Source organism: Corythoichthys intestinalis, chromosome 1 (assembly GCF_030265065.1).
Source record: "Corythoichthys intestinalis isolate RoL2023-P3 chromosome 1, ASM3026506v1, whole genome shotgun sequence".
In the NCBI taxonomy this organism is placed as follows: Eukaryota; Metazoa; Chordata; class Actinopteri; order Syngnathiformes; family Syngnathidae; genus Corythoichthys; species Corythoichthys intestinalis.
Genome location: NC_080395.1, coordinates 45,433,248 through 45,460,893, shown reverse-complemented (window position 1 = coordinate 45,460,893; position 27,646 = coordinate 45,433,248). Strand labels below are relative to the sequence as shown.

At 42.1% G+C, this 27,646-nt stretch overlaps 1 protein-coding gene and 1 long non-coding RNA gene across 2 annotated transcripts in view; one reads left to right on the top strand and one right to left on the bottom strand.

The window, feature by feature from the left end:
- The window catches only part of LOC130927164 (uncharacterized), a 12,662-nt gene extending 5,380 nt beyond the window's left edge, over positions 1–7,282 (bottom strand). Inside the window, exons 1-2 of the long non-coding RNA XR_009066364.1 lie at positions 7,027–7,282; positions 5,773–5,883 (exon numbers count right to left, since the gene is read on the bottom strand). This is a non-coding gene — a long non-coding RNA (uncharacterized LOC130927164). The remainder of the gene's footprint in view (positions 1–5,772; positions 5,884–7,026) is intronic.
- On the top strand, positions 3,121–27,646 carry zgc:162592 (uncharacterized protein LOC561993 homolog). Its single transcript, XM_057852776.1, has 2 exons — positions 3,121–4,219; positions 26,454–27,646. The coding sequence occupies exons 1-2, from the start codon at positions 3,436–3,438 to the stop codon at positions 26,744–26,746; spliced, it is 1,077 nt and encodes a 358-aa protein (XP_057708759.1). The 5' UTR covers positions 3,121–3,435; the 3' UTR covers positions 26,747–27,646.

Below are 27,646 nucleotides of genomic sequence, written 5' to 3'. Positions count from 1 at the left end.
GATGTTTACTCACTTCCTCGTAAGTCCAATGGTCCCACAGTAAATATCCACGGTGAATGGGAACCTTTTGAAACTCCAAAAAGGCGCATACGCCTCTCCCTCATACAGAATGATTTTTCTGCAGCCGTTTGGCTGGTGTGATGCGAAAAATAAACGTATTAATCCACAAAATCAGCTGAATCCTTCGTCCTCATACACAACAGTATGCTGTATAGTGAAGAGGACGTCTTCTACTGTACACGTCACAGCGCGCTCCTCCTCAATGCAAGACCGAAGCCGGAAGTCACTCATTTTCATTGCGCGGGATTAAAAAAACTAAATAAATATAGGGATTGCTTCCACACACATCCAAACGGTCCATATCATTCAGGAGCATAAAATACCGCGTGTATTATGAAATAAACATGCTTTTTCGTGTCACATGCACTTTAAATGTGGCTAACCTCCCATCCCACCCAAACTCGTCAGCGCTGAAGAGTTCGGTTGAGGGCGTGATGCCCTCAAACACTGTATATCCTGGTAGCCTTCCTTTTTTTTCCCTCCTTAGACAAAACTGTTTGTCTCTTGTTGCTCTGGCATCTTTGCAGAATATGCGCGAAAGCGTACGCATCGACTTCCATCTTAATAATGAATGGGGAACGGGGGAAGTGACGTATGTCGTAAAGCAGTCAGCACATTTGTAGTTTTTTTTTTTGTGTGGCAGGGATCTTGCCACCCTCCTCAATGTTAATTAGTGCCGATGAAAGCGATACAGACCACCTTAGGATATTAAAGAGGTGTCATTTAACTAGTTGTCAGTCGACATATCATCACAATTGTTATGCAAATATTTTATAAAGGTTGAAAAGTTACTTAGTGTTGCTTTAAGTCAGTATAGATATATTTGTTGAGGTGGTTAAAAAAAGGCACGAGATTCACTGTCATTACTCTCAAAATACCTCAAATTGCGAACATTTGTCCTCATTGTTTCTTTCTTCTCGCTTCTCATGCATTATTTGTGATTGTTGGGAGAAATATTTTGTATTCATAAATGTGTCCTCAGTTGATGTTGAAATAATGTTCCTATATACCCCAATCAAGTGACGTCACAAATCCGCCCCCCTGACTGGTGCCGCCATGTTGTCCGTCAGCTCATCGTGTTTACTTATTACCGCTACATACATTCCTCCTATTACTGCGTGTTTTTCTGCCTGTCTAAGGAATCACCGCCTAGTAAACGAACCCAAAAACCTTCCTGACAATCGTTAAAATTGATTAATCAAAATGGTGAAGGCATGTGTGGCGGTTGGTTGCAGTAACAGAGGAGATAAACGGTCATTTTAGTAGTTGCTGTGTGCCCATTTTTGAAAAGGGCAAATCTCTAAAGCAGCACGGTTTGTTTAACTCGGTCCATGATGCGTTTGTGTCGACAGCCGTCAGACAGCGGCGAAAACATCAATATGATGCCAACACGATCGCAGACATCATCAGACGGAGACTACGAAGCTCGTCGCCACGGTTGCGCAGCAAGAAGGTGAGCGCAACGCCAGGTGTTGTGCCGAAAAATAGCCGCCCTGCGTGAAATGTCCCCTCTGACTGGAGCGCTCACACGGAAACAACTTTCTTGTACCGTGAATATGTATTATTTTACTCTGCTTGAACTAATAAATGTCATACCTGTGTGATTGTCATTGGGATATGGTTGTGAAAACCTGTAGACTAATACATTTCTGTTCAAAGATGGTTATGTGGCCCAGTCCACGATTTGTTACTAAAATACAGGAATGTAATTTAATTATTTAAAACTGATTTTACAGTCGTAAATCCATTACTGTAATACGTCCATGAAAACATTTGATGTTTTCACGTCAATAAAACGTTATAAAAAAGCGCTCCACTCAGGGGGGACATTTCACGCGGGGCAGCTATTTTTCGGCACAAACCGGCCCGTTGTCGATCAAGTTTCATTTTACAATCGTGACAACGGTGACGCTCAGCTGACCAAATGTCGGTTTATATTTGGGCCGGTGCCGATTTTGGGTACCCGACTCAACGTGACATAAACTGGAGTATGATTGGAAATTTTGTGGTCTCAGGACGAGCTCTGACACACGGGACAGGACCGGACCGGAGGAAACATCGGTTTGGGCATCAAACATGGATCTGCTGACTGGATCAGCCGAAGCTTTTCCAAATATTGGCTTTTATGCAACTCATCCAATGAGTTTACAGCATCTGAAAGCACTGGGGCTTCCATAATTTGCAAATGAATCTACCTTTAGAAACTACAATCATTGACAATACGGACACACAATGATGGTCAATATGGCGGCACAATACAGCGATCACGTGATAGTGTGACGTTGGTGATTGGGGTCTATACGGACACACAATGACGGACAATAATCCAGAGACAGTTCAGCACCTTTTTTGGACTTGTTCTTTTTCCAACAAATTTTGGAAAGATTTTTGTAAGTTTGTTGACAGGAATCTACTTGTGGACTTCAAGCTAAAATGGGAAAATGTCATTTTTTGTTTTTATAAAAAGATCAGGAATGAAGATATTTTTATTGTTAATCTGCTTCTTTTGTTGTCGAAATTCTACATCCACAAATGAAAGTTCAGCAAGCTGATACCATCATTTTCTCACTTCCACAATGAAACGGTATGCTACATAAATCTATTGAAAAAAATCAAAGAATAGAAAAGCGGAGAAAATAATTGACATTTGTGAAAAGCTATGACTTTTTTGTGAATAGTTGACTATAGTATTATTCATTTATTTTTTTTCTCTAATATGCAATGTTTGTTATGTTTGTACCCCGTGGCATATGTGTTTGTATTCCTTTGTTTTTTTTTTTGTTTGTATTAGTACTGTCTGTATTTTTGTGTTTGTATAGTTGTTTATTTTGCTGTGTTGTTATTGTTGTTAATGTAAAAAAAAAAAAAAAAAAAAAAAACAATGACGGACAATATGGCGGCACAATACAGCGATCACGTGATTGTGTGACGTTGGTGATTGGGGTCTATTGCTTGGTATTATTGACATATTATCTTTTCACCACAAGATGGCAGGATGGGACTTAATTGTCTAAGGTGCTACTTGTATGACTTCTTTTTGTTTGACTTTGATTACTTTGATTTGTGGGATTTGCCTGTGAAGAAAGCAACGAGAGAGGATGTATCCGCATGTCGATGGAAATTAAATACGCCGAGTTTTGGCTGAAAGACAACTTATTCTTCGTCAATTTTTCCTACGAATTCAACGTTGAGCTGCAACCACCTCAACAGTGATACATCACATTTGAAGTTAATGTTGAGCCTCCAGAAGGCAGCTTGGCTGCACTAATTGCCTCAGGTGTGCAGTTTACTGGCGGCCTCCCCGCGTACGTCCGCACACACATCTGCTCCCTTGAACGCACCCCTATAAAAATGTCCCTTTGAGGAAAACGAAACATGAACGCGTCCCTAAACCTATCTGGCATGGACCTGGACCTTCAAAGGATGGCGCAGATGCACCACCGCTACGTCAAGGTGAGCGTCATTATCCTCCTGGGGGTAATAATCATTTTGGGGAACATCGCGGTGCTCCTGGTGATCACGTCGTCCGTGGCCGGCTGGTCGAGGAGCTCCCGCTATTTCCTACTCTCGCTGACGGCCGCGGACTCTGCCTTCGGGCTACTGGTCATGCCCTTAAACCTGTTGGTGAGTCTTCTCAAGGACTACACGGACGGGCCCGACCAGCTGTGTCACCTGGTGGCCTTTTGCAACGCCACAGTGTACGCCACATGCATGTACACGCTGGCCGCCATCAGCCTGGAGCGTTATGTGGCGGTGCTCTACCCACTAAAGTACTCGTCCATAATGACAAGGAGACGGACTCTACTCCTGATCGCCTTCTCCTGGTGCTTCCCAGCGTGCCTCCTGTCGCCCATTTGCTTCCCGGGCGGCATCATCGAGGTCCGCTTCTCCAACGCCTCGCTCGTATGCAATCCGTCCTACTCCAGCAACGTGGGTTACTCGCTGAGCTTGGCCTGTGTCATCTTCTTCCCGTGCTCCGCGGTCATGACCTACGCCAATTTGAGAGTGTGGTCCGCCGCCCGGAGACAGAGCCGCAAACTGCGGCAGTTGGCGCACGTGCAGCGGAGGAGACACAACGTGGCCTCTAGGGTGTTGGTGCCCGTCATGGCTGCTTACTTTGCTTGCTGGACGCCGTGCATGGCGGCCATGATCTACAACGGTAAGCAATTTTGTGGAGAAAAAAAAATACTATACTAATACTAGATAGCCTAAAGGTTTAAAAACACAGGTGTCAAACACAAAACCCAAGGGCCAAATCTGGCCTGCCACATCATTTTGTGGCCGGCAAAAAGCAAATCATCTACTTAGGTTTTGTAAACAAATTATAAGGATCTATAATTCATTCATGGCATGGCATGGCTCAGTGGAAGAGTAGTTGTCCCCCAACCCAGAGGTTGTGGGTTCCATTCTCTGCCCTGATGAACTTGCCTAAGTATCCTTGAGCAAGATACTGAACCCCACATTGCTCCTGGTGCTGTGTCACCAGTAGGTAGATGGTAATGTAGTGTAAAGCGCTTTGAGCACCTTGAAAGGTGGAAAAGCGCTATACAAGTATAACACCATTTACCATTTTCCGGCCGCTTATCCTCACGAGGGTCACTGGGTTGCTGGCACAGTGGTAGTGGTTGGCACGTCCGCCTCACATTCTGAGATCACGGGCTTGTGCCTTCCTGTGTGGAGTTTGCTTGTTCTCCTTTGCCTGTGTGGGTTTTCTCCGGGTATTCCGGTTTCCCCCCACGTCCCAAAAACATGCATGGTAGGATGATCGAACACTCTAAATTGTCCATAGGTAAATGAGTGTGTGCACGAATGGTTGTTTGTCTCCTTGTACCCTACAATTGGCTGGTAACCAATTCAGGGTGTACCCTGCCTACTGCCCATAGTTATCTGGGATTGGCTCCAGCAACCCCGTGACCTGAATATGATAGTAAAAAATATTGATTAGTTATATACATTGACTCGCTATCCAATATACTGTATTAAATTACCAACTATTACATTTTTCAGGGCACTGTAATTTGCATGCCATTAACCCTTGTGAGCTGATTTTTTTTTTTTTTTTTGCGACACATACACTGTAAAAAAAAAAAAAATCTTGTTTTTACGGAAAAATACTGGCAACAGTGGTTGCCAGAATAATCATGTTAAAATACAAAAACTGTAGACAGCATTACAGAATAACTAGTGCATTTCACTGGGATTCCATGTAACATTAACTCTGTAATTTTTACAGGTATGCAATGTACAATAATCAATACATAATTGTTTATTTTACAGATATTCAATGTACAATTAACAATGAATTTGTAAACATTTATCAGGATTCAATGTAAAATAAGCAGTTTTTGGATATAAAATTTACAAGTTACAAGTACAACTGCTGTATTGTTGAAGTATGAACTGTCTTGACACTAGGCACTGTCCTGAGTAAGCCAACACTGTCTTAGGACAGTGCATCGCTCCCCTGGACAAGACTTGGTTGCCCCAGGGACAATGCCTGGCTGTCTCAGGATGGGGGCAGTGCCTGATTGTCTTGGGATAAAGCATATCATCGTGGTAGAGTGCGTTGCCGTCTCTGGACAATTGGCCATGTCCCGAGACAATGAGTAGGACAATAGCAACAGTAAAGTGCAGTTACTGTTCCCACGGTCTCTCCCATTAATTAAATCTGTAAAGCCAGTCTATAATCAAAGAACGTAGTTGCAATAGTACCTTTTCAAATGGATCGCCATTCGTGGTCTGAGAGGTCCTGAATCAACGTCAGGACTCTGGCATTAACATACAATCGCGTAGCACTGGTTCGCTCCACTTTGGTCCCCTTCTCTGGATTTATAGAGAAGAAACATGTAGGAATTCAGAGAAGACAGAGGAAACAAATGTATATAATAAACAACCGTACAGGGGAAACTCAAATACATTATACAACTGCTTACACAACAACAAAGTAAAGGATAAGTGTGAAGTTACACTTTTCCTTTAATTCTTTATTGGTAGGCAGGGAGCAAAGGGGGCTCCAGAGACCCTGTCTTTTATCTTTTCTTTCTTTCTTGCTCAACATGAATCATAACGTTAATATTTCGCATAACATGTTCGAAGTAGATAATGCATTTCCATTTCCATAAATTGCAAATTGCAGAAACGTAACTCTACATGGGTTGTGTCTTTGCACATCTACAGTAGAGGACTGAAGCAGAATATGTGTGGTTTGAGTGATACAATCGGCTTCCTCTATACAAGTTCAAAACATGTTAAGCATTTCTACTGTATCACAAGGAAAATCAGGTAGAAGTTTGGGTCTACTATTTAATAAAAGTCAATACCATTCAAATCATACATTAATGGGTTGGTTAGTAATCTGCCAAGGGGAGATTGGCCCCATTCTGCCTTCCATTCAAACTCTTGAGTTGTGGTCTCGCGTCAGACTGCGTTGACATTACTAACAGACTACTCAGGCGTGGGTGGCGAGAAAATAGGTGAGCGGTAAAGAAACATGGAGTATATGGAGACATTAGTGGTGCTGGTCTTTGCTGTGATGCTTTTACTCTCCCAGAAGATGAAAATGATAACGTAGGCTATAGCCAAGATGAGACAACTGACTAGGCTACAGAGTGTCAATAATACCAGTTCATTCACAAGAAAGAAATAGATTTCACGCGGCCATGATTGTGATGTGGATTTATGTTGTGGGTGATTAATTTATTAGGTCAAATTTAAGCACGTTTCTTATTTTCTGGCAATTGTAGAAAGTGAATATACTGAATACGAAAAGGATAAAAGCAATTCCAAACATGCAATCATTCTACTGTTAGCCATCTGTCTAGTTCTTAAAAAAAGGATCAAAGTGCAAGGCAGCATAGGCCCTGTGGGTATTTATATGCATATTGCTTTGGATAAAAACTCAGCGAAATGACTTAATAAATAGAGCATAACAATGGTTAAATTAAGTAAATTATAAAAACAAAAAACCTCTGTAGAAACTCCAGGGTTGATGCAAGTGCAGTTGGGTAATGGAGGTTGAATGAGTAATACGACCCAAACATCATGCACAAGGAGGAGATAAAGGAAGAGAGGTTCTCGTTGACGATAACGTGATCCACACACAGCATCATGCTTCTGTAAGAAAAGCAGGATTGGCCTTAAAGAAAAAAAGAAAGAAAGTAATCCAGAAATTAAGTTTACATTTTCACATGTCAGCCTCTAACTCATGTATTAATGGTGAATAGACCCTACCCACCGATGTCACAAAATCACGTGATCGCTGTATTGTTCCGCCCCCTTGTCCGTCATTTTGTGTCTGTATTATCAATGTTCTCAATTGATCGAGCAATTTATAATGCATTTCATGGAAGACCCGGTGCTTTCGGATGCCGTAAACTCACTGGATGCGTTGCATAAAAGGCGTTATGTGGAAAAGCTTCAGTTTATCCATTCGCCAGATCCATATTTGATGCCTAAATCGATGTTTTTCGACCCGCTGTCTTCGCCGTATTTGCCTGACCTCTGCTACGCTGATATTTACAACTATCTTGTCCACACAAAATCAGCCTATTCTCACGAAAATTTGAAAAACTTCAAGAGCTTGGAGGCTTATAAATACTTCGTTGCTGGTTGGGTGAAACAGGTCCTCGTCCACGAAAATTCGGCAGGAATCTATCTTGTGCTTGGAAAGGTGAGTTACGAAATTTTCAATTCAAAATCTTTTGTTCTTGCTAACATCCACTGTCAAGTCTAATGTATTTCATGTCATTTGTCAATGGAGCTAGTGCTTTTAATGTTTATATGGTTTAGCGATAGCACTCTCACTACATACATACGTGTATGTTGTCGGCGATTAGCCTAGCAATGATCTTAATTGTGGTTGTCAGCCCAAAACCCTCTAAATATATATTAAATGCATCTTACCAGATATAAAATGACTACTACATAATCTGTGGTAATCGTTTGGAGCCCAGTTTTCTCGTCGAATTGCAGCAGCCCATCTCGCTCTTTCCTCTCCGGGTCTCTCGGAATCCGGTAGAACTTCAAGTCTCTCAGTCTATCTTCTCTGTTATTGCAACCGACCGCCACACACGCCTTCACCATTTTGATCATTAATGTTAACGAGCAGAAAAACACGCCGTAAATAGGAGGAATGTAGGTAACAGGTAAACACGATGTGTTGACGGACAATTGGGCGGCACCAGTCGGGAGGGCGGAGTTGTGACGTCACGTGGGTAGGGTCTATACAAGTACATACCAGCAAACCCACGCCATCAGAAAAAAGGGGTGAATTTATTCTAGTCAACATATACAGTATGCGTCAGGCTTTACTCGTCAACTCAGGTAAGTAAGGTTAACTTACCACATACAACAATTGTTGGAGTCAAGGGAACTCGATCCATGACCACTTCTCCAGCCAGGCAAGTGTCCTCCACGTAATGGAACATCACATCATCTCTCTCATCAAAATAAGCCAGAAGAAGCAGCACTATCTCTGTGACCTGTGTGCTTACTGCCTGTTCTCCCACCATAATCTGTAGCTTTGTTGCAGCTTGGTAGAATTGGATTTGGATTTGTTGACAGCAACCGTCTTCATGAAGTGCAAGAGCCGTTCCCCCTTTTGTTCCACATTTTTTAAGAAGGTCTCCTTTAACTCAACTCCAGTGAGCTCTTTGAAGTGAACATTCATGCCAATTTCATGAAACCAATATGGCCAATTTTCCTGGAGGTACTTCATGTCTTTCCCTTGGTTCACATCTTTTCGCTGGCTGTAGAATGTGGACTTCATCAGCATTTCCAAAGGACCTGGGCTTTGTTGATTCTGGCTGAACAGATTTTTGAGCTCATCTTTCTTCTGCTCCTGGGTTTCGGCCATTTCCCCAAGGGGCATAAACTTCACATGCCAACGGATGCACCCATAGGTGTCTTGAATCGCTGCACGTTTTTCAGGTGGGACTTCGTCAGTGTCAGAGTCATGTGATTTTCTTTTTTTAATTTTTGGTGTTGTAAGTCTTTTCACATTTTCGATCCGATTTTGAATTTTTTTCACGAGGGAGCCATGCCCTGTGCCAATTATGTCGCCCTCAATCACATCTTGAAGTGACTTGGGGTATTTAGCCCCCAATTTCTTAGCCACCTCAGAAGCATTCTTCTTGTTTAAAGACGTTGTTACTTTCATCATTTCACGTACCACAATTCTGACCATCTCCTTCCTCAGACTTGGATTTGGATGCCTTTCCCTCTCCAGGGCCTGTGTCAACTCCTCTGGGAACTGTTCCCATGGTATTGTGAATGACTCTGTAAAAATGCCACTTGGGTTCTGACAGCTGCTGGACGACGATGACCCCGTTGGCGACAGACGTCATGGATTGGGAAGGTCCTGGTGAGGCAGTTAGGCAACCACTTTCTTGGGCCGGACCTTTACAACAGCATATACACGAAATAAACATTAAATTGAACTTAATAACAAATGTTGAGAACAGATCACATCATAAAACCACCAAACAGTCAGAAGGCTGAACAGTGACATTAAACTTACATTTCAGACGCCATGCGGCAACCAGCCTCCTGGCTTGTATGGGCCTCAGGGCTGACAACAGATCTTCTTTCAAAAACTGTAAGTCATCAGTGGTCTCTACCCCCAGAGACTGGAGAGTTTCCTCCAAGATCTCCCTTGAAGCATCTGGCAGGTCAGGCAAGGCCTCCATGATGGCAGAGTGTAGAAATGATATGGACATCTGTACAACTTGCATGAGTAATAATTGATGCATTACTAAATAAGTAGATAAAGATGCATAAGTAAATAATTACAAAATGTAGCCGATTTAGGGTTAGGGTTAGATTTACTACATTTACTTCAGAACATTGTAGTTTGGGACTAATCCATATTGAAGTTAAAGGAACACTCCAACATTGTGATACTTGAATATGTTATTCCCTGATACTAGACGAGCAAATCAGTACCACAACCAATTTAGCAACTGCTCGTGACAGCAAATGGATCCAAATCTTGCCTGAATTAGGAGGGAGTATGTGCTTACCCGTTTTCCTTGTTTAAATGAGGCCACATGATGTCTTGATTAATCAGTTTGAGTGGACACAATTGGACTTGATGGGTTAAAAACAAATTTATTTAATGTGGACTAACTTAGGCAAAAGCCAGCCGTAATTTTACATAGGCAAACTACGACCTCGCTTTTCTTTTCTCAACGTTTGCACGGTTCTCCCGCAAAAACGACAACGAAAGAATCATGGCAAGGGGAGCTTGAAAAAGGCGAACCAATTATCTGCCAACAGTCCAAAGCAAAAAATGTACCAATGCTGATAGCTGTCTACCAACGAGTGTAAAATAAAATGAACACAAGATGTATCGTTTAACATGAAAACAGTGTAGCTCGCTTCTGTGAATCCTAAGGTTTGACTGAAGGGCATGGACAAAGTCTTTGTTCTCACAGAGAAAATAACACTTCAACTTGATTAAAAATAAGATTTGATTAGTCTATGGTGTTAATGGTGTTATACTTATATAGCGCTTTTCCACCTTCCATGCATTCAGTTATGGCCGGCCACATGATGTATAGCCTTCGGAGAAGATTCAAAACAAGACATAGGCTAATTATGTAGGCTATATCCTCAATAACTTGGCTAAATGTTAAAAAGGTAAAACTGAAGTGGTGGCAGTCTTCCTTGTAATTTTGGAAATAGGCCTACATGTTTGAAATCTGCAGAATTGTCATTCGAACACAATTTTGCCGTCATTTAATATGCATTGTATTGTTTTGGAATACAATATTTATATGCCACAATAACACAAATAAGTAATTTTAACAACGACGTGTTTCAAAAAACCACATTTTCGTGTTAAATTTACAATAATATTTAGTGTGAAGTTTTACTAAATTGCACTGTAGGGAAAACAATGTTTAGCTGTAATACCCTTTACAGTTTTTTAATGTTGAGATTTTACAGTGTTATTCTGTCATTTCTACGGACATTTTTTACAGTGTAGGAAAAAACGTTCCATTTTGGAACGTTGCTTTGAAGTGTAATATCAAAGTCATTTCTGATTATTTTTTTACTTGCGACTACTCAAAATGTTCAGTGGCATCAGATCTATCCATAAATATATAGTTTTTATTTATTTTTGATGCACTTTATGGACAATAAATGCAATATTGTGCTAAGAGCAAAAGTAACTGTTATCTGCATACACTGTATATAAAAAACACATTCAAATTGGAATATTCAATATGGACAAATTAGAGCCTTCGATATGCGAATAAATCATAACAATAAAAAAATTTTTGAACGCAAAATTTTTGGGACGCAACATTTAAAAAATTTTTGCGACACATAGGAAAAAACGTTCCATTTTGGAACGTTGCTTTGAAGTGTAATATCAAAGTCGTTTCTGATTATTTTTTTACTTGCGACCACTCAAAATGTTCAGTGGCATCAGACCTATCCATACATATAGTTTTTATTTATTTATTTATTTTTGATGCCCTCTATGGACAATAAAAGAAATATTGTCCTCAGAGCAAAAGTAACTGTCATCTGCATATATATAAAAACACATTCAAATTGGAATATTCAATATTGACAAATTAGAGCCTTCGATATGTTAATCATAACATTAAAATTTTTTTCGAACGCAACATTTTTGGAACGCAACATTTTCAAATTTTTTGCGACACATAGGAAAAAACGTTCCATTTTGGAACGTTGCTTTGAAGTGTAATATCAGTCATTTCTGAATATTTTTTTTACTTGCGACCACTCAAAATGTTCAGAGGTGCTTGACAGCGATCCGACATTTACTTGCGGGGCGGGAATTTCTGCACAGCGGTGCTTCGCGTCACACACAGGCACACAAAGCTCGATCAATTCATTCCACAAGTGTTCGGAATACATTAATTGCAGTTAGGCTTTGAATTGCAAATCGTTGCACCGCTAGCGCGCACACACTCATCACATACTCATACTCACGTGCACGTCACTGGTATTGCGTTCACACACGCCAGCAGGCCTGAGCTTTCGATCCAACCATGCTTTATTGCTTTGGTATCAGAATGGTGTCATATCACAGCACATACGTCAGCGCAACCAAAAATGATAAATAGCTCTCTAGCGGCATCTACTGTATTATGGCGTTTATGACTCTCAAGTCAAAAAAATTAGTTTTCAGTTGTAGTTCAACCGCCTGTGAAGGGATGCATTGGGTAATTGCGGGAAATGCACTGTAACACATCAGGGGTACAGTGCATCAAAAATACATGTAAGATTAGCATTTATAATAGGTGTTTATGGGAAAATAGTCTCTAGCGGCATCTACTGTATTATGGCGTTTATGACTCTCAAGTCAAAAAAATTCGTTTTCACATGTAGTTCAACTGCCTGTGAAGGGATGCATTGGGTAATTGTGGGAAATGCACTGTAACACATCAGGGGTACATACATGGAAAATTTGCATTTATAATGGGTGTTTATGGGAAAATAGTCCAAAAAAGGGACTGTTTTTCCTGTGCGTGATAATAAAATGTATTCCCACATATAATTATGTCAATAATAATTTTGACATTTTGACATGCTTGAAAAAGAAAACATTTTTGGGACAATTGGATACCATTACAGCGATTCTCAATGGCTTTTTCATGTGCTCTCTCTTTGATGTAAATCTTGCTAGTCCCAAAATGGGACGTTTTTCCCACAAGGGTAACATACATTTACATCACCTTGTTCTGTTCTTCTGTAAGCATACTGACTCTCTGCTGGAGTTGTACGTATGTATAGTACAGTACATTACAGGTCAAAAGTTTGGACACACCTCATTAAATGCAACACAAACGAATGTTCTAACCCCATTGATAAAGCAATAAATTCCATTTATCAACCCTGAAAAGGCATACATGTGAAGTCAAAAACCATTTTAGGCGACTCCCTCTTGAAGCTCACCAAGAGAATGGCAAGAGTGTGCAAAAAAGTAAACAGAGCAAAGGGGGGGGGGGGCTACTTTGAAGAAACTAGAATATTAAAAATGTTTTTAGTTATTTCGCCTTTTTTCGGCGGCGAAGTACATGATTCCACAGGTGTTCAGTCATTTTTATTACTTTCAGAATTTAGAATGTAAATAGTCATGAAAATAAAGAGAACACACATGTGTCCAAACCTTTCGCCTGTACTGTGCATACATATACATACAGTGTGGAGAGTAATGGTGTACGATACTAGATATGTTGGCATCAATTTAGTACAAGAAACTACAGGGCTAGTATTGCTGATACATTATTTAATATGTAGGGTATATGGGTCAGAAAATCGCTGAATCAATTTTTTGATGACCCATACTAGCAGAAGAAAAAAAAATGAACGATACTATCATTTACTGCCATAGTTTCTGGGGAAAGTCGTCTTACCAAAACTTATCTTGACAGCACTACATGCATTTCATTTTTCTCTCTTAAGGATTTTCTTGCACTGAAAATAGGGTTCATTTTTATCAACATGACGATTTCTCAAGCATTTGTAAGCCATTTCACCATATAGATTTGCTTATTGTACCCCTAACTTCTAAGATATTTAAAAATTTCATAATAATCATGAAATAATCACATTTTTTCTCCTTTAAATTTGTAGAAATACAAGCTCATTAAATGTATGAACAAGCCAACAGACATCTTTGGCTTTCAAAAGTTCTTCTGACCCTCATTTTAATAATTATGGCAAACTGGCACCAGCACCCTGCCACCTGGAGTATTGTATTTGGCATCTGACATGTGATTGCGGCTCATATTGGCTTGTTTGATGCTCTTCTCAATGCATAAATGTCAGATCTGCTGAAAGCATGCTCAAACAACTTATGTATGCAAACCTTCAAATGAAAGTTTTTGAGGTCAGGAGTTGTTCATAAATCATTGAAGCAAAAATATAGTGTTTTGATGAAATGCATAGGTTACATGGCTAATTTTGAAATTATACGAGTGTCTGCTTTTGCTTGACTTTTTCAAACTAATTAGCCATCAAGTTATTGGCTTTATGATGAGTCAATTCCATATTAGTACAGTTTCCTTGTCATAATGACTTTGCGGGGGGAAACAAAACTTAGTTTGACATCCCACCTAATGAGAAACGATGTAAAGGCATGCTCAAATATTCATCTCTTACATGCAAGTTTTAAGGATCCACAGCCAGTATATGTATACATATCACTTAAAAAACAAAAAACAAAAAAAAACCCATACCTTTTGTAGTGCACTTACATGCACATTTGATTTACTCGTTTCCATGCACAAAACTCTAAATAGTATCACATAGTAATATGATGGAGTATGATTTATTGGGTTCAGACCCGCATTTTTGAGTGTTAGGTGAAATTTTCTTAGCTCATGAATAGTTCTGTTAATATCCTTGTCTCATTATTTACACACCTTAAAATGTATTTCGGTTGGTATTGTACCCATGTAACATACTGTACCCCTGATTTGTTAGTTTTTTCCCATTGGCTACAATTGACCGTGATGAAAATCCAATCCATTTTAACTACTAAAACGAATTGCACGTTCACTGCCGTAAATAGAAGTCAATAAAATAACTAAAAATCCATCTATGCTCTACACGAGAAATTGAAATAGCCTGTTGGTCAAAGAAAAAGCAGGACTGTCGGCCATTCATGCAAACGAGATTGCCAACCCCACATGCTGGTGACATTTTGGATCTTTTAGACATCTTACTGTCTTGGGCATAGTTTAGTTTGAGAAGAAAGTGTTCCTTTAAACTCTATTTCAACCCCATACTTTTAAGAGTAAACTGCACCAAAATAAAAAAAAAAAAAAAAAGTAAGCTTGGCTATTATTGACGTAGCCACATCTTAAAGTTAGAATTCCTAGAAGAAAAAGTATATCCAATATTTCTGAACATGAGTTGACTTTGGATTACTTGATTGTGAGTCATGCTTTTCATGCCTATATCCCGCACCCTCCATCAATTATAACAATTGCTTGAATGGTCCTTTTTATGGATGCCTTGGCATGAAAACACCGATTTAAGGCCAATTTTATGAGTCGTGCCTTTTTGGAAATGTTCTCATCAACTTCAGCCATTTTTGTATGGTGCCTTAATCAAGACTGAATGTGGACTCGCTGCAGAGTAGTTTTTAGACATGAAGCCCTTTTCCAAAGAGGCTTTCGTTTCATCTGATATGCAGGGGAATCCCTTAAAGTTCAATCTTACTGTATGTAAATTTATGCATGTGCAATTATTATTATTATTTTTTAAACTTATTTGAGACTTTGAATGGATCATTTGTTCCTTTGATGAGGTTTAAGTCCTTTTTATACAGGTAGGTCCTGTCTATAATCAATGAATTTTTAGAATTTTTTTATACACCATCACAATGAATTCCAAACAGTAATGCACCGATATAAAATCAATTTAGAAAATTGGTGTCTTGATTATGTATTCCCTTATTCCTAAATCCTGGTCATAAACACCTCATAATTCATATTAGTCTTGTCAGTAGTTACATACATGATCATTGAAGAACTGTGAGCCTTGGAGCTGCCATTCTTTTTGGGAAAAATAGCTCTTTGCTATACTTTTTCTTTCCATGATAAAAGCTTGATTCTGTTGTTTTATGTGAGCAGTAATGTGCTGTAAACCAACTCTATATTCTCTTAGGAGTGTTTAAAAATTTTTTTTTTTTAGAAAATTTGTCTTTTATTTCATATCTTCTGCAAATAAATCAAACGAACGGGGAACACTTTTTAAAGTTAGGTCTGACAGCTGTTTTTAACAATTTTTTGAGTCCATCCATCCATCCATCCATTATCTTCCGCTTGTTCCGGGGTCGGGTCGCGGGGGCAGCAGCTTTAACAGGGAAGCCCAGACTTCCCTCTCCCCAGCCACTTCAACCAGCTCCTCCGGCGGGATCCCAAGGCGTTCCCAGGCCAGCCGAGAGACATAGTCTCTCCAGCGTGTCCTGGGTCGTCCCCGGGGCCTCCCGCCGGTGGGACATGCCCGGAACACCTCTCCAGGGAGGCGTCCGGAAGCATCCGAACCAGATGCCCGAGCCACCTCAGCTGGCTCCTCTCTACGCGGAGGAGTAGCGGCTCGACGCCGAGTCCCTCCTGGATGAAGGAGCTTCTCACCCTATCTCTAAGGGAGAGCCCGGACACCCTGCGGAGGAAACTCATTTCGGCCGCTTGTATCCGGGATCTTCTTCTTTCGGTCACGACCCAAAGCTCGTGACCATAGGTGAGGGTAGGAACGTAGATCGACTGGTAAATCGAGAGCTTTGCCTTTCGGCTCAGCTCCTTCTTCACCACTACGGACCGGTGCAGAGTCCGCATTACTGCAGACGCCGCACCGATTCGCCTGTCGATCTCCCGCTCCCTCCTACCGTCACTCGTGAACAAGACCCCAAGATACTTGAACTCCTCCACTTGGGGCAGGATCTCATCCCCGACCCGGAGAGGGCACTCCACCCTTTTCCGACTGAGGACCATGGTCTCGGATTTGGAGGTGCTGATCTTCATCCCAACCGCTTCACACTCAGCTGCGAACCGCTCCAGTGAGAGTTGGAGGTCACGGCTTGATGAAGCCAACAGCAATAAATCATCTGCAAAAAGCAGAGATTCAATGCTGACGTCACCAAACCGGACCCCCTCAACGCTTCGGCTGCGCCTAGAAATTCTGTCCATAAAAATTATGAACAAAATCGGTGACAAAGGGCAGCCTTGGCGGAGTCCAACCCTCACTGGGAACGAATTCGACTTACTGCCGGCAATGCGGACCAGACTCTGACACCGGTCGTACAGAGACCGAACAGCCCTTACCAAGGGGCTCGGTACCCCGTACTCCCGGAGCACCCTCCACAGGATTCCCCTAGGCACACGGTCGAACGCCTTCTCCAAATCCACAAAACACATGTAGACTGGTTGGGCGAACTCCCATGCACCCTCGAGGACCCTGCCGAGGGTGTAGAGCTGGTCCACTGTTCCACGGCCGGGACGAAAACCACACTGCTCCTCCTGAATCCGAGATTCGACTTCCCGACGGACCCTCCTCTCCAGCACCCCTGAATAGACTTTACCGGGGAGGCTGAGGAGTGTGATTCCTCTATAAGTGGAACACACCCTCCGGTCCCCCTTTTTAAAAAGGGGGACCACCACCCCGGTCTGCCAATCCAGAGGCACTGTCCCCGATGTCCACGCGATGTTGTAGAGGCGTGTCAGCCATGACAGCCCTACAACATCCAGAGCCTTTAGGAACTCCGGGCGGATCTCATCCACCCCCGGGGCCTTGCCACCGAGGAGCTTGCCAACCGCCTCAGTGACTTCAACCCCAGAGATCGAAGAGCCCACCTCAGAGTCCCCAGACTCTGCTTCCTCAAAGGAAGGCGTGTCGGTGGAATTGAGGAGGGCTTCGAAGTATTCTCCCCACCGACTCACGACGTCCCGAGTCGAGGTCAGCAGTACACCATCTTCACTATACACAGTGTTAATAGTGCACTGCTTTCCTCTCCTCAGACGCCGGATGGTGGACCAGAATTTCCTCGAAGCCGTCCGGAAGTCGTTTTCCATGGCCTCACCGAACTCCTCCCATGTCCGAGTTTTTGCCTCTGCGACTGCCGAGGCCGCAGTCCGCTTGGCCAGCCGGTACCTGTCAGCTGCCTCCGGAGTCCCACAGGCCAAAAAGGCCCGATAGGCCTCCTTCTTCAACTTGACGGCATCCCTTACCGCTGGTGTCCACCAGTGGGTTCGGGGATTGCCGCCACGACAGGCACCAACCACCTTACGGCCACAGCTCTGATCGGCCGCCTCAACAATGGAGGTGCGGAACATGGCCCACTCGGACTCAATGTCCCCCACCTCCCCCGGGACAAGGGAGAAGTTCTGCCGAAGGTGGGTGTTGAAACTCTTTCTGACAGGGGATTCTGCCAGACGTTCCCAGCAGACCCTCACAATACGTTTGGGCCTGCCAGGTCTGGCCAGCATCTTCCCCCGCCATCGGAGCCAACACACCACCAGGTGGTGATCAGTTGACAGCTCCGCCCCTCTCTTCACCCGAGTGTCCAAAAGATGCGGCCGCAAGTCCGATGACATGATTACGAAGTCGATCATCGAACTGCGGCCTAGGGTGTCCTGGTGCCAAGTGCACATATGGACACCCCTATGTTTGAACATGGTGTTCGTTATAGACAAACCGTGACGAGCACAGAAGTCCAATAACAGAACACCACTCGGGTTCTGATCGGGGGGGCCGTTCCTCCCAATCACGCCCCTCCAGGTCTCACCATCATTGCCCACGTGAGCGTTGAAGTCCCCCAGTAGAACGAGGGAGTCCCCAGAGGGGGCGCTCTCTAGCACACCCTCCAAGGACTCCAAAAAGGGTGGGTATTCTGAGCTGCTGTTCGGTGCATAAGCGCAAACAACAGTTAGAACCCGTCCCCCCACCCGAAGGCGGAGGGAGGCTACCCTCTCGTCTACCGGGGTAAACCCCAACGTACAGGCGCCAAGCCGGGGGGCAATAAGTATGCCCACACCTGCCCGGCGCCTCTCACCATGGGCAACTCCAGAGTGGAAGAGAGTCCAACCCCTCTCGAGAGGATTGGTACCAGAACCCAAGCTGTGTGTGGAGGAGAGTCCGACTATATCTAGTCGGAACTTCTCTGCCTCACACACCAGCTCAGGCTCCTTCCCTGCCAGAGAGGTGACATTCCATGTCCCAAGAGTTAGCTTCAGCAGCTGGGGGTCGGACCGCCAAGGCCCCCGCCTTTGGCTGCCGCCCAACTCCCTACGCACCCGACCCCTTTGGCCCCTCCCACAGGTGGTGAGCCCATGGGAAGGGGAACCCACGTTGCCTTTTCGGGCTGAGCCCGGCCGGGCCCCATGGGGACAGGCCCGGCCACCAGACGCTTGCCTTCGAGCCCAACCTCCAGGCCTGGCTCCAGAGGGGGGCCCCGGTAACCCGCGTCCGGGCAAGGGAAACTGGGGTTCATTAATGTTGCTCATCATAAGGGGTCTTTTTCAGCCATACTTTGTCTGGCCTCTCACCTAGGACCTGTTTGCCATGGGTGACCCTACCAGGGGCTTGAAGCCCCAGACAACATAGCTCCTAGGATCATTGAGACACGCAAACCCCTCCACCACGATAAGGTGATGACTCATGGGGGAAATTTTTTGAGTGCGCGTGTAAAATGTATTTGACTTAGTTTATAAATGTATGTATGTATGTATGTATGTATGTATGTATGTATGTATGTATGTATGTATGTATGTATGTATGTATGTATGTATGTATGTACGTATGTATGTACGTATGTATGTATGTATGTACGTACGTATGTACGTATGTACGTATGTACGTACGTACGTACGTATGTACGTACGTATGTACGTATGTACGTATGTACGTATGTACGTACGTACGTATGTACGTATGTACGTACGTACGTACGTACGTATGTACGTACGTATGTACGTATGTACGTACGTACGTATGTACGTATGTACGTACGTACGTACGTACGTACGTACGTACGTACAGTGGGGCAAATAAGTATTTAGTCAACCACCGATTGTGCAAGTTCTCCTACTTGAAAAGATTAGAGAGGCCTGTAATTGTCAACGTGGGTAAACCTCAACCATGAGAGACAACGTGGGGGGGGAAAAAAATCACATCGTTTGATTTTTAAATAATTTATTTCCAAATTAGAGTGGAAACTAAGTATTTGCTCACCTACAAACAAGCAAGATTTCTGTAGGTCTAACTTCTTCTAACGAGGTCTAACAAGACTCCACTCATTACCTGTATTAATGGCACCTGTTTTAACTCATTATCGGTATAAAAGACACCTGTCCACAAACTCAGTCAGTCACACCCCAAACTCCACCATGGCCAAGACCAAAGAGCTGTCGAAGGACACCAGAGACAAAATTGTAGACCTGCACCAGGCTGGGAAGACTGAATCTGCAATAGGTAAAACGCCTGGTGTAAAGAAATCCACTGTGGGAGCAATTATGAGAAAATGGAAGACATGCAAGACCACTGATAATCTCCCTCGATCTGGGGCTCCATGCAAGATCTCACCCCGTGGCGTCAATGATGATAACAAGATAGAATGATGAGCAAAAATCCCAGAACCAATCGGGGGGACCTAGTGAATGACCTACAGAGAGCTAGGACCACAGTAACAAAGGCTGCTATCAGTAACACAATGCGCCGCCAGGGACTAAAATCCTGCACTGCCAGACGTGTCCCCCTGCTGAGGCTAGTACACGTCCAGACACGTCTGCGGTTCGCTACAGAGCATTTGGATGATCCAGAACAGGACTGGGAGAATGTGTTATGGTCAGATGAAACCAAAATAGAACTTTTTGGTAGAAACACAGGTTCTCGTGTTTGGAGGAGAAAGAATACTGAATTGCATCCGAAGAACACCATACACACTGTGAAGCATGGGGGTGGAAACATCATGCTTTGGGGCTGTTTTTCTGCAAAGGGACCAGGACGACTAATCTGTGTAAAGGAAAGAATGAATGGGGCCATGTATTGAGAGATTTTGAGTGAAAATAGTCTTTCAGCATGACAATAATCCCAAACACACAGCCAGAGCAACAAAGGAGTGGCTTCGTAAGAAGCATTTCAAGGTCCTGGAGTGGCCTCGCCAGTCTCCAGATCTCAACCCCATAGAAAATCTGTGGAGGGAGTTGAAAGTCCGTGTTGCCCAATGACAGCCCCAAAACCTCACTGCTCTAGAGGAGGTCTGCATGGAGGAATGGGCCAAAATACCAGCAGCAGTGTGTGAAAAGCTTGTGAAGAGTTACAGAAAATGTTTGGCCTCTGTTATTGTCAACAAAGGGTACGTAACAAAGTATTGAGATGAACTTTTGGTATTGACCAAATACTTATTTTCCACCATGATTTGCAAATAAATTATTTAAAAACCTAACAATGTGATTTTCTGTTGTTTTTTTTCACATTCTGTCTCTCATGGTTGAGGTTTACCCATGTTGACAATTATAGGCCTCTAATCTTTTCAAGTGGGAGAACTTGCACAATTAGTGGTTGACTAAATACGTATTTGCCCCACTGTATGTATACACACACAAAGGATTGGGCTCCATATAACTGTGTGCAAGTAGATTTGGAGAGAGAGACTGACTTTTTGTTATTTCAAGTATAAACAAGTGAATACTAAAACAAAATTTTGTTGCATTGACTCAGCTCAGTGGTAAAAGTGTTGAAATGTTGAAGTATATAATAAATAGTTAAGAGAAAGATAAAAGTAATAATATAGTAAGATGGTAACCTGTGGAGAATAAACAGGAAGTTACTGCTATTTTGGAATTAGCATGCCAATGTTAGGTTTTAATCAGCATGAAAATTTATATATATTTTTTTACCCAAAATATTTCACCACTGTACTCTATTTTACTTGTCTTCAGTGTCCTTTTCGCTCATTAGATATTTGTGAAGCGTCAAAACAACACATAAATGTGTTATTTTTTTATGACGACAAGCCTGCCTCACTTGAAATTTCCTTAAGAGTTCATTTTCTAACACCAGTAAAGCAGTTGCGAATTGCCAACTGTGTACTTTTTTTTTTTTTTTTTTTTTTTTTTTTTTTTTGGCCTTTAGGAGTAAGAAAAGTAGGCATCACACTACTGGTCTGTAAATCACTTGGGAATCAAACACTTTTGAGCCTTTGAATTGCTGTAATTCATGAATAGAAAAATACTGTACTATTTATGTCAAACATTTTCCAATGAATGCTGAAAGTACCCACTATAAGGCAAATTAGAAAAACTTCCTTTGTCCAAAATTGTCCTTTGATTTATAAGTAGGATTTGGAAGAAATTACCTTTATAACTCAAAACTGATGGATCATTTTAAGATAGATAATAGAGAGATTTAGATAATTTTGCACACTTTGGTTTACGCATCTTCGCCACCAGGGGTCAGTATATTAGACACGTGGTAAGCTTTTTAAAAATGCTTTTTTTTTTTTTTTTTTTTTTTGCTTAAAAACAATATAACCAAAAAATATTGAAAATGAGTACAACCATAATTAGAAAAAAATTGTAATTTTTAAAAGTCGTAATTGATAGGGCTGCAACTGATTATTTTATAATAGATTAATCGGATAAATAACTTTTTTTCCAATTACTTTCACAATTTGACTTGTTGCTTTACGCATGTTGTAAGAAACAATGGGGAAAAAATGGATGACTATTTCCTTCAAAAATATTTCATTGCAGCCTCCTGACTTAGTCTACAACTGTACTGTTTTAAGTACACAAAACTTGTTAAAGTTCTTAAAGGTTCTGATTATAAAACATAAAAATAATTTCTTGGTACACAATCAGACAAAAGTCCTATTCATTTAAATAAAAAAAAATGCTGCTGATTGACTTTTTTTGTGGGCAAAGCGCTAATATGAATTATGTCAATGACACATTTGCTTTCTTTAAACAAGCTAAACAACAAAATCGAATAAGGACGAGGCAGACTAATGAATCTGTTTTCTTTATCAAGCAAATGTTCATAAATGCAATCCAAATCCAATTTCAAAGAACACTCTCTTGTATGACAATTTACAGTTTGAATGGGAGTTTGTGTTGAAAGGAGAATCTAAGCTTTCATATGAATGGGTTTATCCGTGTAGTTTCTTTATAAAAAGAAATGAAACAACTTTGCTATCTAACAATAACTCAAGTGCTTATATGCTTCTCCAAAACACAATACCTACAGACACTTAAGACATTGATTGGCATAATTGCTAACTAGCTTAGCCCTCTGTGCTAACTTAGTGAGGTCTCATGAACAAAGAATACAAACAATACAATTGGCTTCATTTACCCAACTCTGATGGAGGCACACTAGATCTAAGAGCACAAAAGACAATATACAGTGCCTTGCAAAAGTATTCTGCCCCCTTGAACCTTGCAACCTTTCGCCACATTTCAGGCTTCAAGCATAAAGATAAAAATTTTTAATTTTTTGTCAAGAATCAACAACAAGTGGGACACAATCGTGAAGTGGAACAAAATTTATTGGATAATTTAAACTTTTTTAACAAATAAAAAAGTGAAAAGTGGGGCGTGCAATATTATTCGGCCCCCTTGCGTTAATACTTTGTAGCGCCACCTTTTGCTCCAATTACAGCTGCAAGTCGCTTGGGGTATGTTTCTATCAGTTTTGCACATCGAGAGACTGACATTCTTGCCCATTCTTCCTTGCAAAACAGCTCGAGCTCAGTGAGGTTGGATGGAGAGTGTTTGTGAACAGCAGTCTTCAGCTCTTTCCACAGATTCTCGATTGGATTCAGGTCTGGACTTTGACTTGGCCATTCTAACACCTGGATACGTTTATTTTTGAACCATTCCATTGTAGATTTGGCTTTGTTTTGGATCATTGTCCTGTTGGAAGATAAATCTCCGTCCCAGTCTCAGGTCTTGTGCAGATACCAACAGGTTTTCTTCCAGAATGTTCCTGTATTTGGCTGCATCCATCTTCCCGTCAATTATAACCATCTTCTCTGTCCCTGCTGAAGAAAAGCAGGCCCAAACCATGATGCTGCTACCACCATGTTTGACAGTGGGGATGGTGTGTTCAGGGTGATGAGCTGTGTTGCTTTTACGCCAAACATATCGTTTTGCATTGTGGCCAAAAAATTCAATTTTGGTTTCATCCGACCAGAGCACCTTCTTCCACATGTTTGGTGTGTCTCCCAGGTGGCTTGTGGCAAACTTTAAACGAGACTTTTTATGGATATCTTTGAGGAATGGCTTTCTTCTTGCCACTCTTCCATAAAGGCCAGATTTGTGCAGTGTACGACTGATTGTTGTCCTATGGACAGACTCTCCCACCCCAGCTGTAGATCTCTGCAGTTCATCCAGAGTGATCATGGGCCTCTTGGCTGCATCTCTGATCAGTTTTCTCCTTGTTTGAGAAGAAAGTTTGGAAGGACGGCCGGGTCTTGGTAGATTTGCAGTGGTCTGATGCTCCTTTTATTTCAATGTGATGGCTTGCACAGTGCTCCTTGAGATGTTTAAAGCTTGGGAAATCTTTTTGTTTCCAAATCCGGCTTTAAACTTCTCCACAACAGTATCTCGGACCTGCCTGTTATGTTCCTTGGTTTTCATAATGCTCTCTGCACTTTAAACAGAACCCTGAGACTATCACAGAGCAGGTGCATTTATACGGTGACTTGATTACACACAGGTGGATTCTATTTATCATCATCGGTCATTTAGGACAACATTGGATCATTCAGAGATCCTCACTGAACTTCTGGAGTGAGTTTGCTGCACTGAAAGGGGCCGAATAATATTGCACGCCCCACTTTTCAGTTTTTTATCTGTTAAAAAATTTTAAATTATCCAATAAATGTTGTTCCACTTCACGATTGTGTCCCACTTGTTGTTGATTCTTGACAAAAAAATTAACTTTCATATCTTTATGTTTGAAGCCTGAAATGTGGCGAAAGGTTGCAAGATTCAAGGGGGCCGAATACTTTTGCAAGGCACTGTAACTCTTGACACTTTGTAATGTTATTGATTCAGCAACCCAACCTGAGTGTAGCATTGAAATATTTCTGTATTGCTCCAATCACTGGCGTGTGCAGCCTCACGTTACACAAAAACAAGGACCAAAACGGGACTGCTCATAGCTGTCGTCAAAAATCGATTATCAAATTTGTTGGCAACTAATTGATTAATCAACTTTAATCAATTAGTTGTTGCAGCCTTAGTTTTAGATCCTTGCAATTAATCACTTTATTTTGCACAAAATCCAACCATAAATTCGAAAGTAGCACAGTAAACAATTGTAAGCACTCTAATGAACAGTGGCCTATACTACGAACCGAGTTCAACCTCCCCAGAAGTAATCCAGTTTACCATCGGGTAACCGGAGTTGACAAAACCTGGTTGTCTAGTTTGTGGTCAATCGGTACTACGACGCTGATTATGAGGTTGATTAGTCGAACCTGTGTCAACCCAGTCAGAGTTACTGCGCGTTCACATAAAAGGGGGCGGTGACCAGAGTCAAACACTACTTGTGACGATGGCACGGGCACCTTACTTCACGGAGGAGGAATGCGCGATGATCATGCGGAATTATGAGGAATTAAAATCCACCCTCACCGCGAAATCCAACACCGCTTCGGCGAGTAGAGCGCAACGGGTCTGTTGACAGCGAATTTACAGATCGTGTGATTTGTGAACGCGTCAATATGCCAGTTTACTTATGTCCATGAAAAGAAATAAAGCCTGCAGGACAAAGGACAATAAAATATGATTTGTTACATTAACAGTAAGAAATAATTGTCACGCATCACCACACGAAACAGGATGATTGTATGTTTAGTCCCCTTGACTGTACGAATACGTATGTTCTTTTTTTTAGTTTGGGCCTAAAAAATCCGAGTCCGATCAATAAACTTGATTTGCAGGCCCGAGCCCGACAACCCCAATAAAAAAAATTGTTATATTTGTGAGGACTCAGGAGAAGAAGGAAATGCGGGGATGCCATGCGTTGTTGCGTAAATAAAAGCCCGTCTTTTGTAGCGATTTTTCAGTTAAACAAGACTGTAAGATGCATATTCAATAAACATTTATATCTTTTATATTTGTGCGTCTGTCCTATCAGTGGATTTGACATTTAATTTAATCTCCTCCAGTTGGCAGAAAAAAACGCAAGTTTTCTCAATGTTTAAATAGTCTACGTATTTCTATGATTATTATAAATGCATCAATTTGAAGCGTTTCCATACCCCACTCCGAATCGCACGGCATACAGTGTTCTTACGCAGATATTCAGCATCACCGATGGAATACATATATTGTCCCTGGCGAAAGAGCGCACGGACAGGCACACACAATCTGCGCGGTTGTGAGGGCCTGACTCGGCGGGTTACATTAGTGACGTCTGCTGCCTAGATCAGTTGGCACAGGTTAAGAATTCCCTCAGCTGAAAATCTATATCTTTCATGGAGAACATCTTCCGGGTACGCCAGCGGATTTTGGCGGTCCCGAAATACCCGTGCCCTCCGGAGAGAGCCCCTCACAATCCGCGCGCCAATGTCGTATGGGTCGTCCAAGTACGCTGTCATTGTCAGGAGGACACGTCCGCGGAGGAGTGCTGTTTAAATAGAGCGTGGTTAATTGGAATCCTGATGTTAAGCAAGATCTATCTCTGACACGACCAGGTTTGGCGTGTGTTGCCATGGCAACACTTCTCGGTTCCAACATATCCACCTTTCGTAGTCTCGCATAACCGCGAACTTACGTCGCACGTGATAAAGTTACTCTCGAAGTTACCCTGCTAAGCCAGAAAACCGGCTTCGTAGTATAGGCCACAGGCCTCCGAATTGACAGTTCTGACCTTCTTGCCCTCTGTTTTGCACCCAGCACTCTCAGGTAGCTGTGTACCTGAATGGCTGGAATTTGTTGTAATGTGGCTGCCGACATCCAGCGGTTTTCTCAACTGCATCTTCTACTTCTGGATCAACAAAAGCTTCCGTCAAAAGTTCCACCTTATCATGCACAGACTTGCCCAGACTGTCTGTCCGGCTCTCGTCGACAACCTGGGATGGTTCAGAGCCTTGAAGGTTCCGTTTGGCTCGGCGTTTAATAACAACAATGTAGTCCATGAACGTTCTTCGAGCGTTTCCTCCACCGGCACGCTGATGACCTTGATCTAACAGTTCTTTCCACATGAACATTCCTCATTATGATAGGAGTAGGAGAGGACTTGTGTTTTTAGAGGAATGACTGGTTAATGCATTGAAAGGGGACTTGAGTTGCAAATGGTTTCATGCTCGCATTAGGCTATGATGACAAGTGTATTAAATAATTGCAAATATGCACTGTATAATGTAATTTGATTTGTTTTATTCCCTTTTATGAACGCGCAGTCTCAAGATTGTGTTCTGTTTATAACTCCTCTGTATTTTGTTTTTGTTTTACCCCAACCTATTCCGCCCACAGTGTTGCAAGGATTGAATGCACTGTCAGTGAACACCTCTTAAAACCACCTTTTAGTAGTTTTAGAGTAATGCTCGAGCCTAGCCTGTGCACCCTATACGCCAACAGTCTTTATTAAACATAGCTACGAAATTAGTATTTTAATATTCTGTAGAAGTCAATTCAGTCGACATATTTGGATGTGTGCAAACGGTCGATGTCGACATCTAACAGCTGGGAGAAGTTAACCTTTAAGTCACGCCGTTTGAGTGTACGCAAGGAGAAAAGTAATTAAGCTGCGACACTGTAGAAAGGTCACTCTGGGTGTGCTTCCAGAAGATAACTTGGATAACTTCTGAGGTTGTTTGTTTTGCTGTGACGCTCCTCATCTGTCCATCTAACGTCACTGTCGCCGCCGAGGGGCCTCTTCTGAGTGACAGCTGGCGTGAATGTTGCTTGCAGTGAAAAGGGAGGCGTTCATTTTGAGCTTTTTTTTTTTTTTTTTACAAAGGTATAAAATGTTATGTATGTAAAAAATTTCCTGTTGCAACATTTTGTTTAAATTATTTTTGTATGCTAATGGATTAAGGTTTGATAATCAATGGGTTTGTGAATGACTACGAAATAAAGCACTATGC

What these genes read in the sequence shown, in the direction of transcription:
- zgc:162592 (XM_057852776.1), top strand. Translation starts at nt 3,436, where the DNA reads ATGAACGCGTCCCTAAACCTATCTGGCATGGACCTGGACCTTCAAAGG. An exon ending in GGCGGCCATGATCTACAACG is followed by an intron (nt 4,220 to 26,453) that starts GTAAGCAATTTT and finishes TTTTGCACCCAG; the next exon opens with CACTCTCAGGTAGCTGTGTA.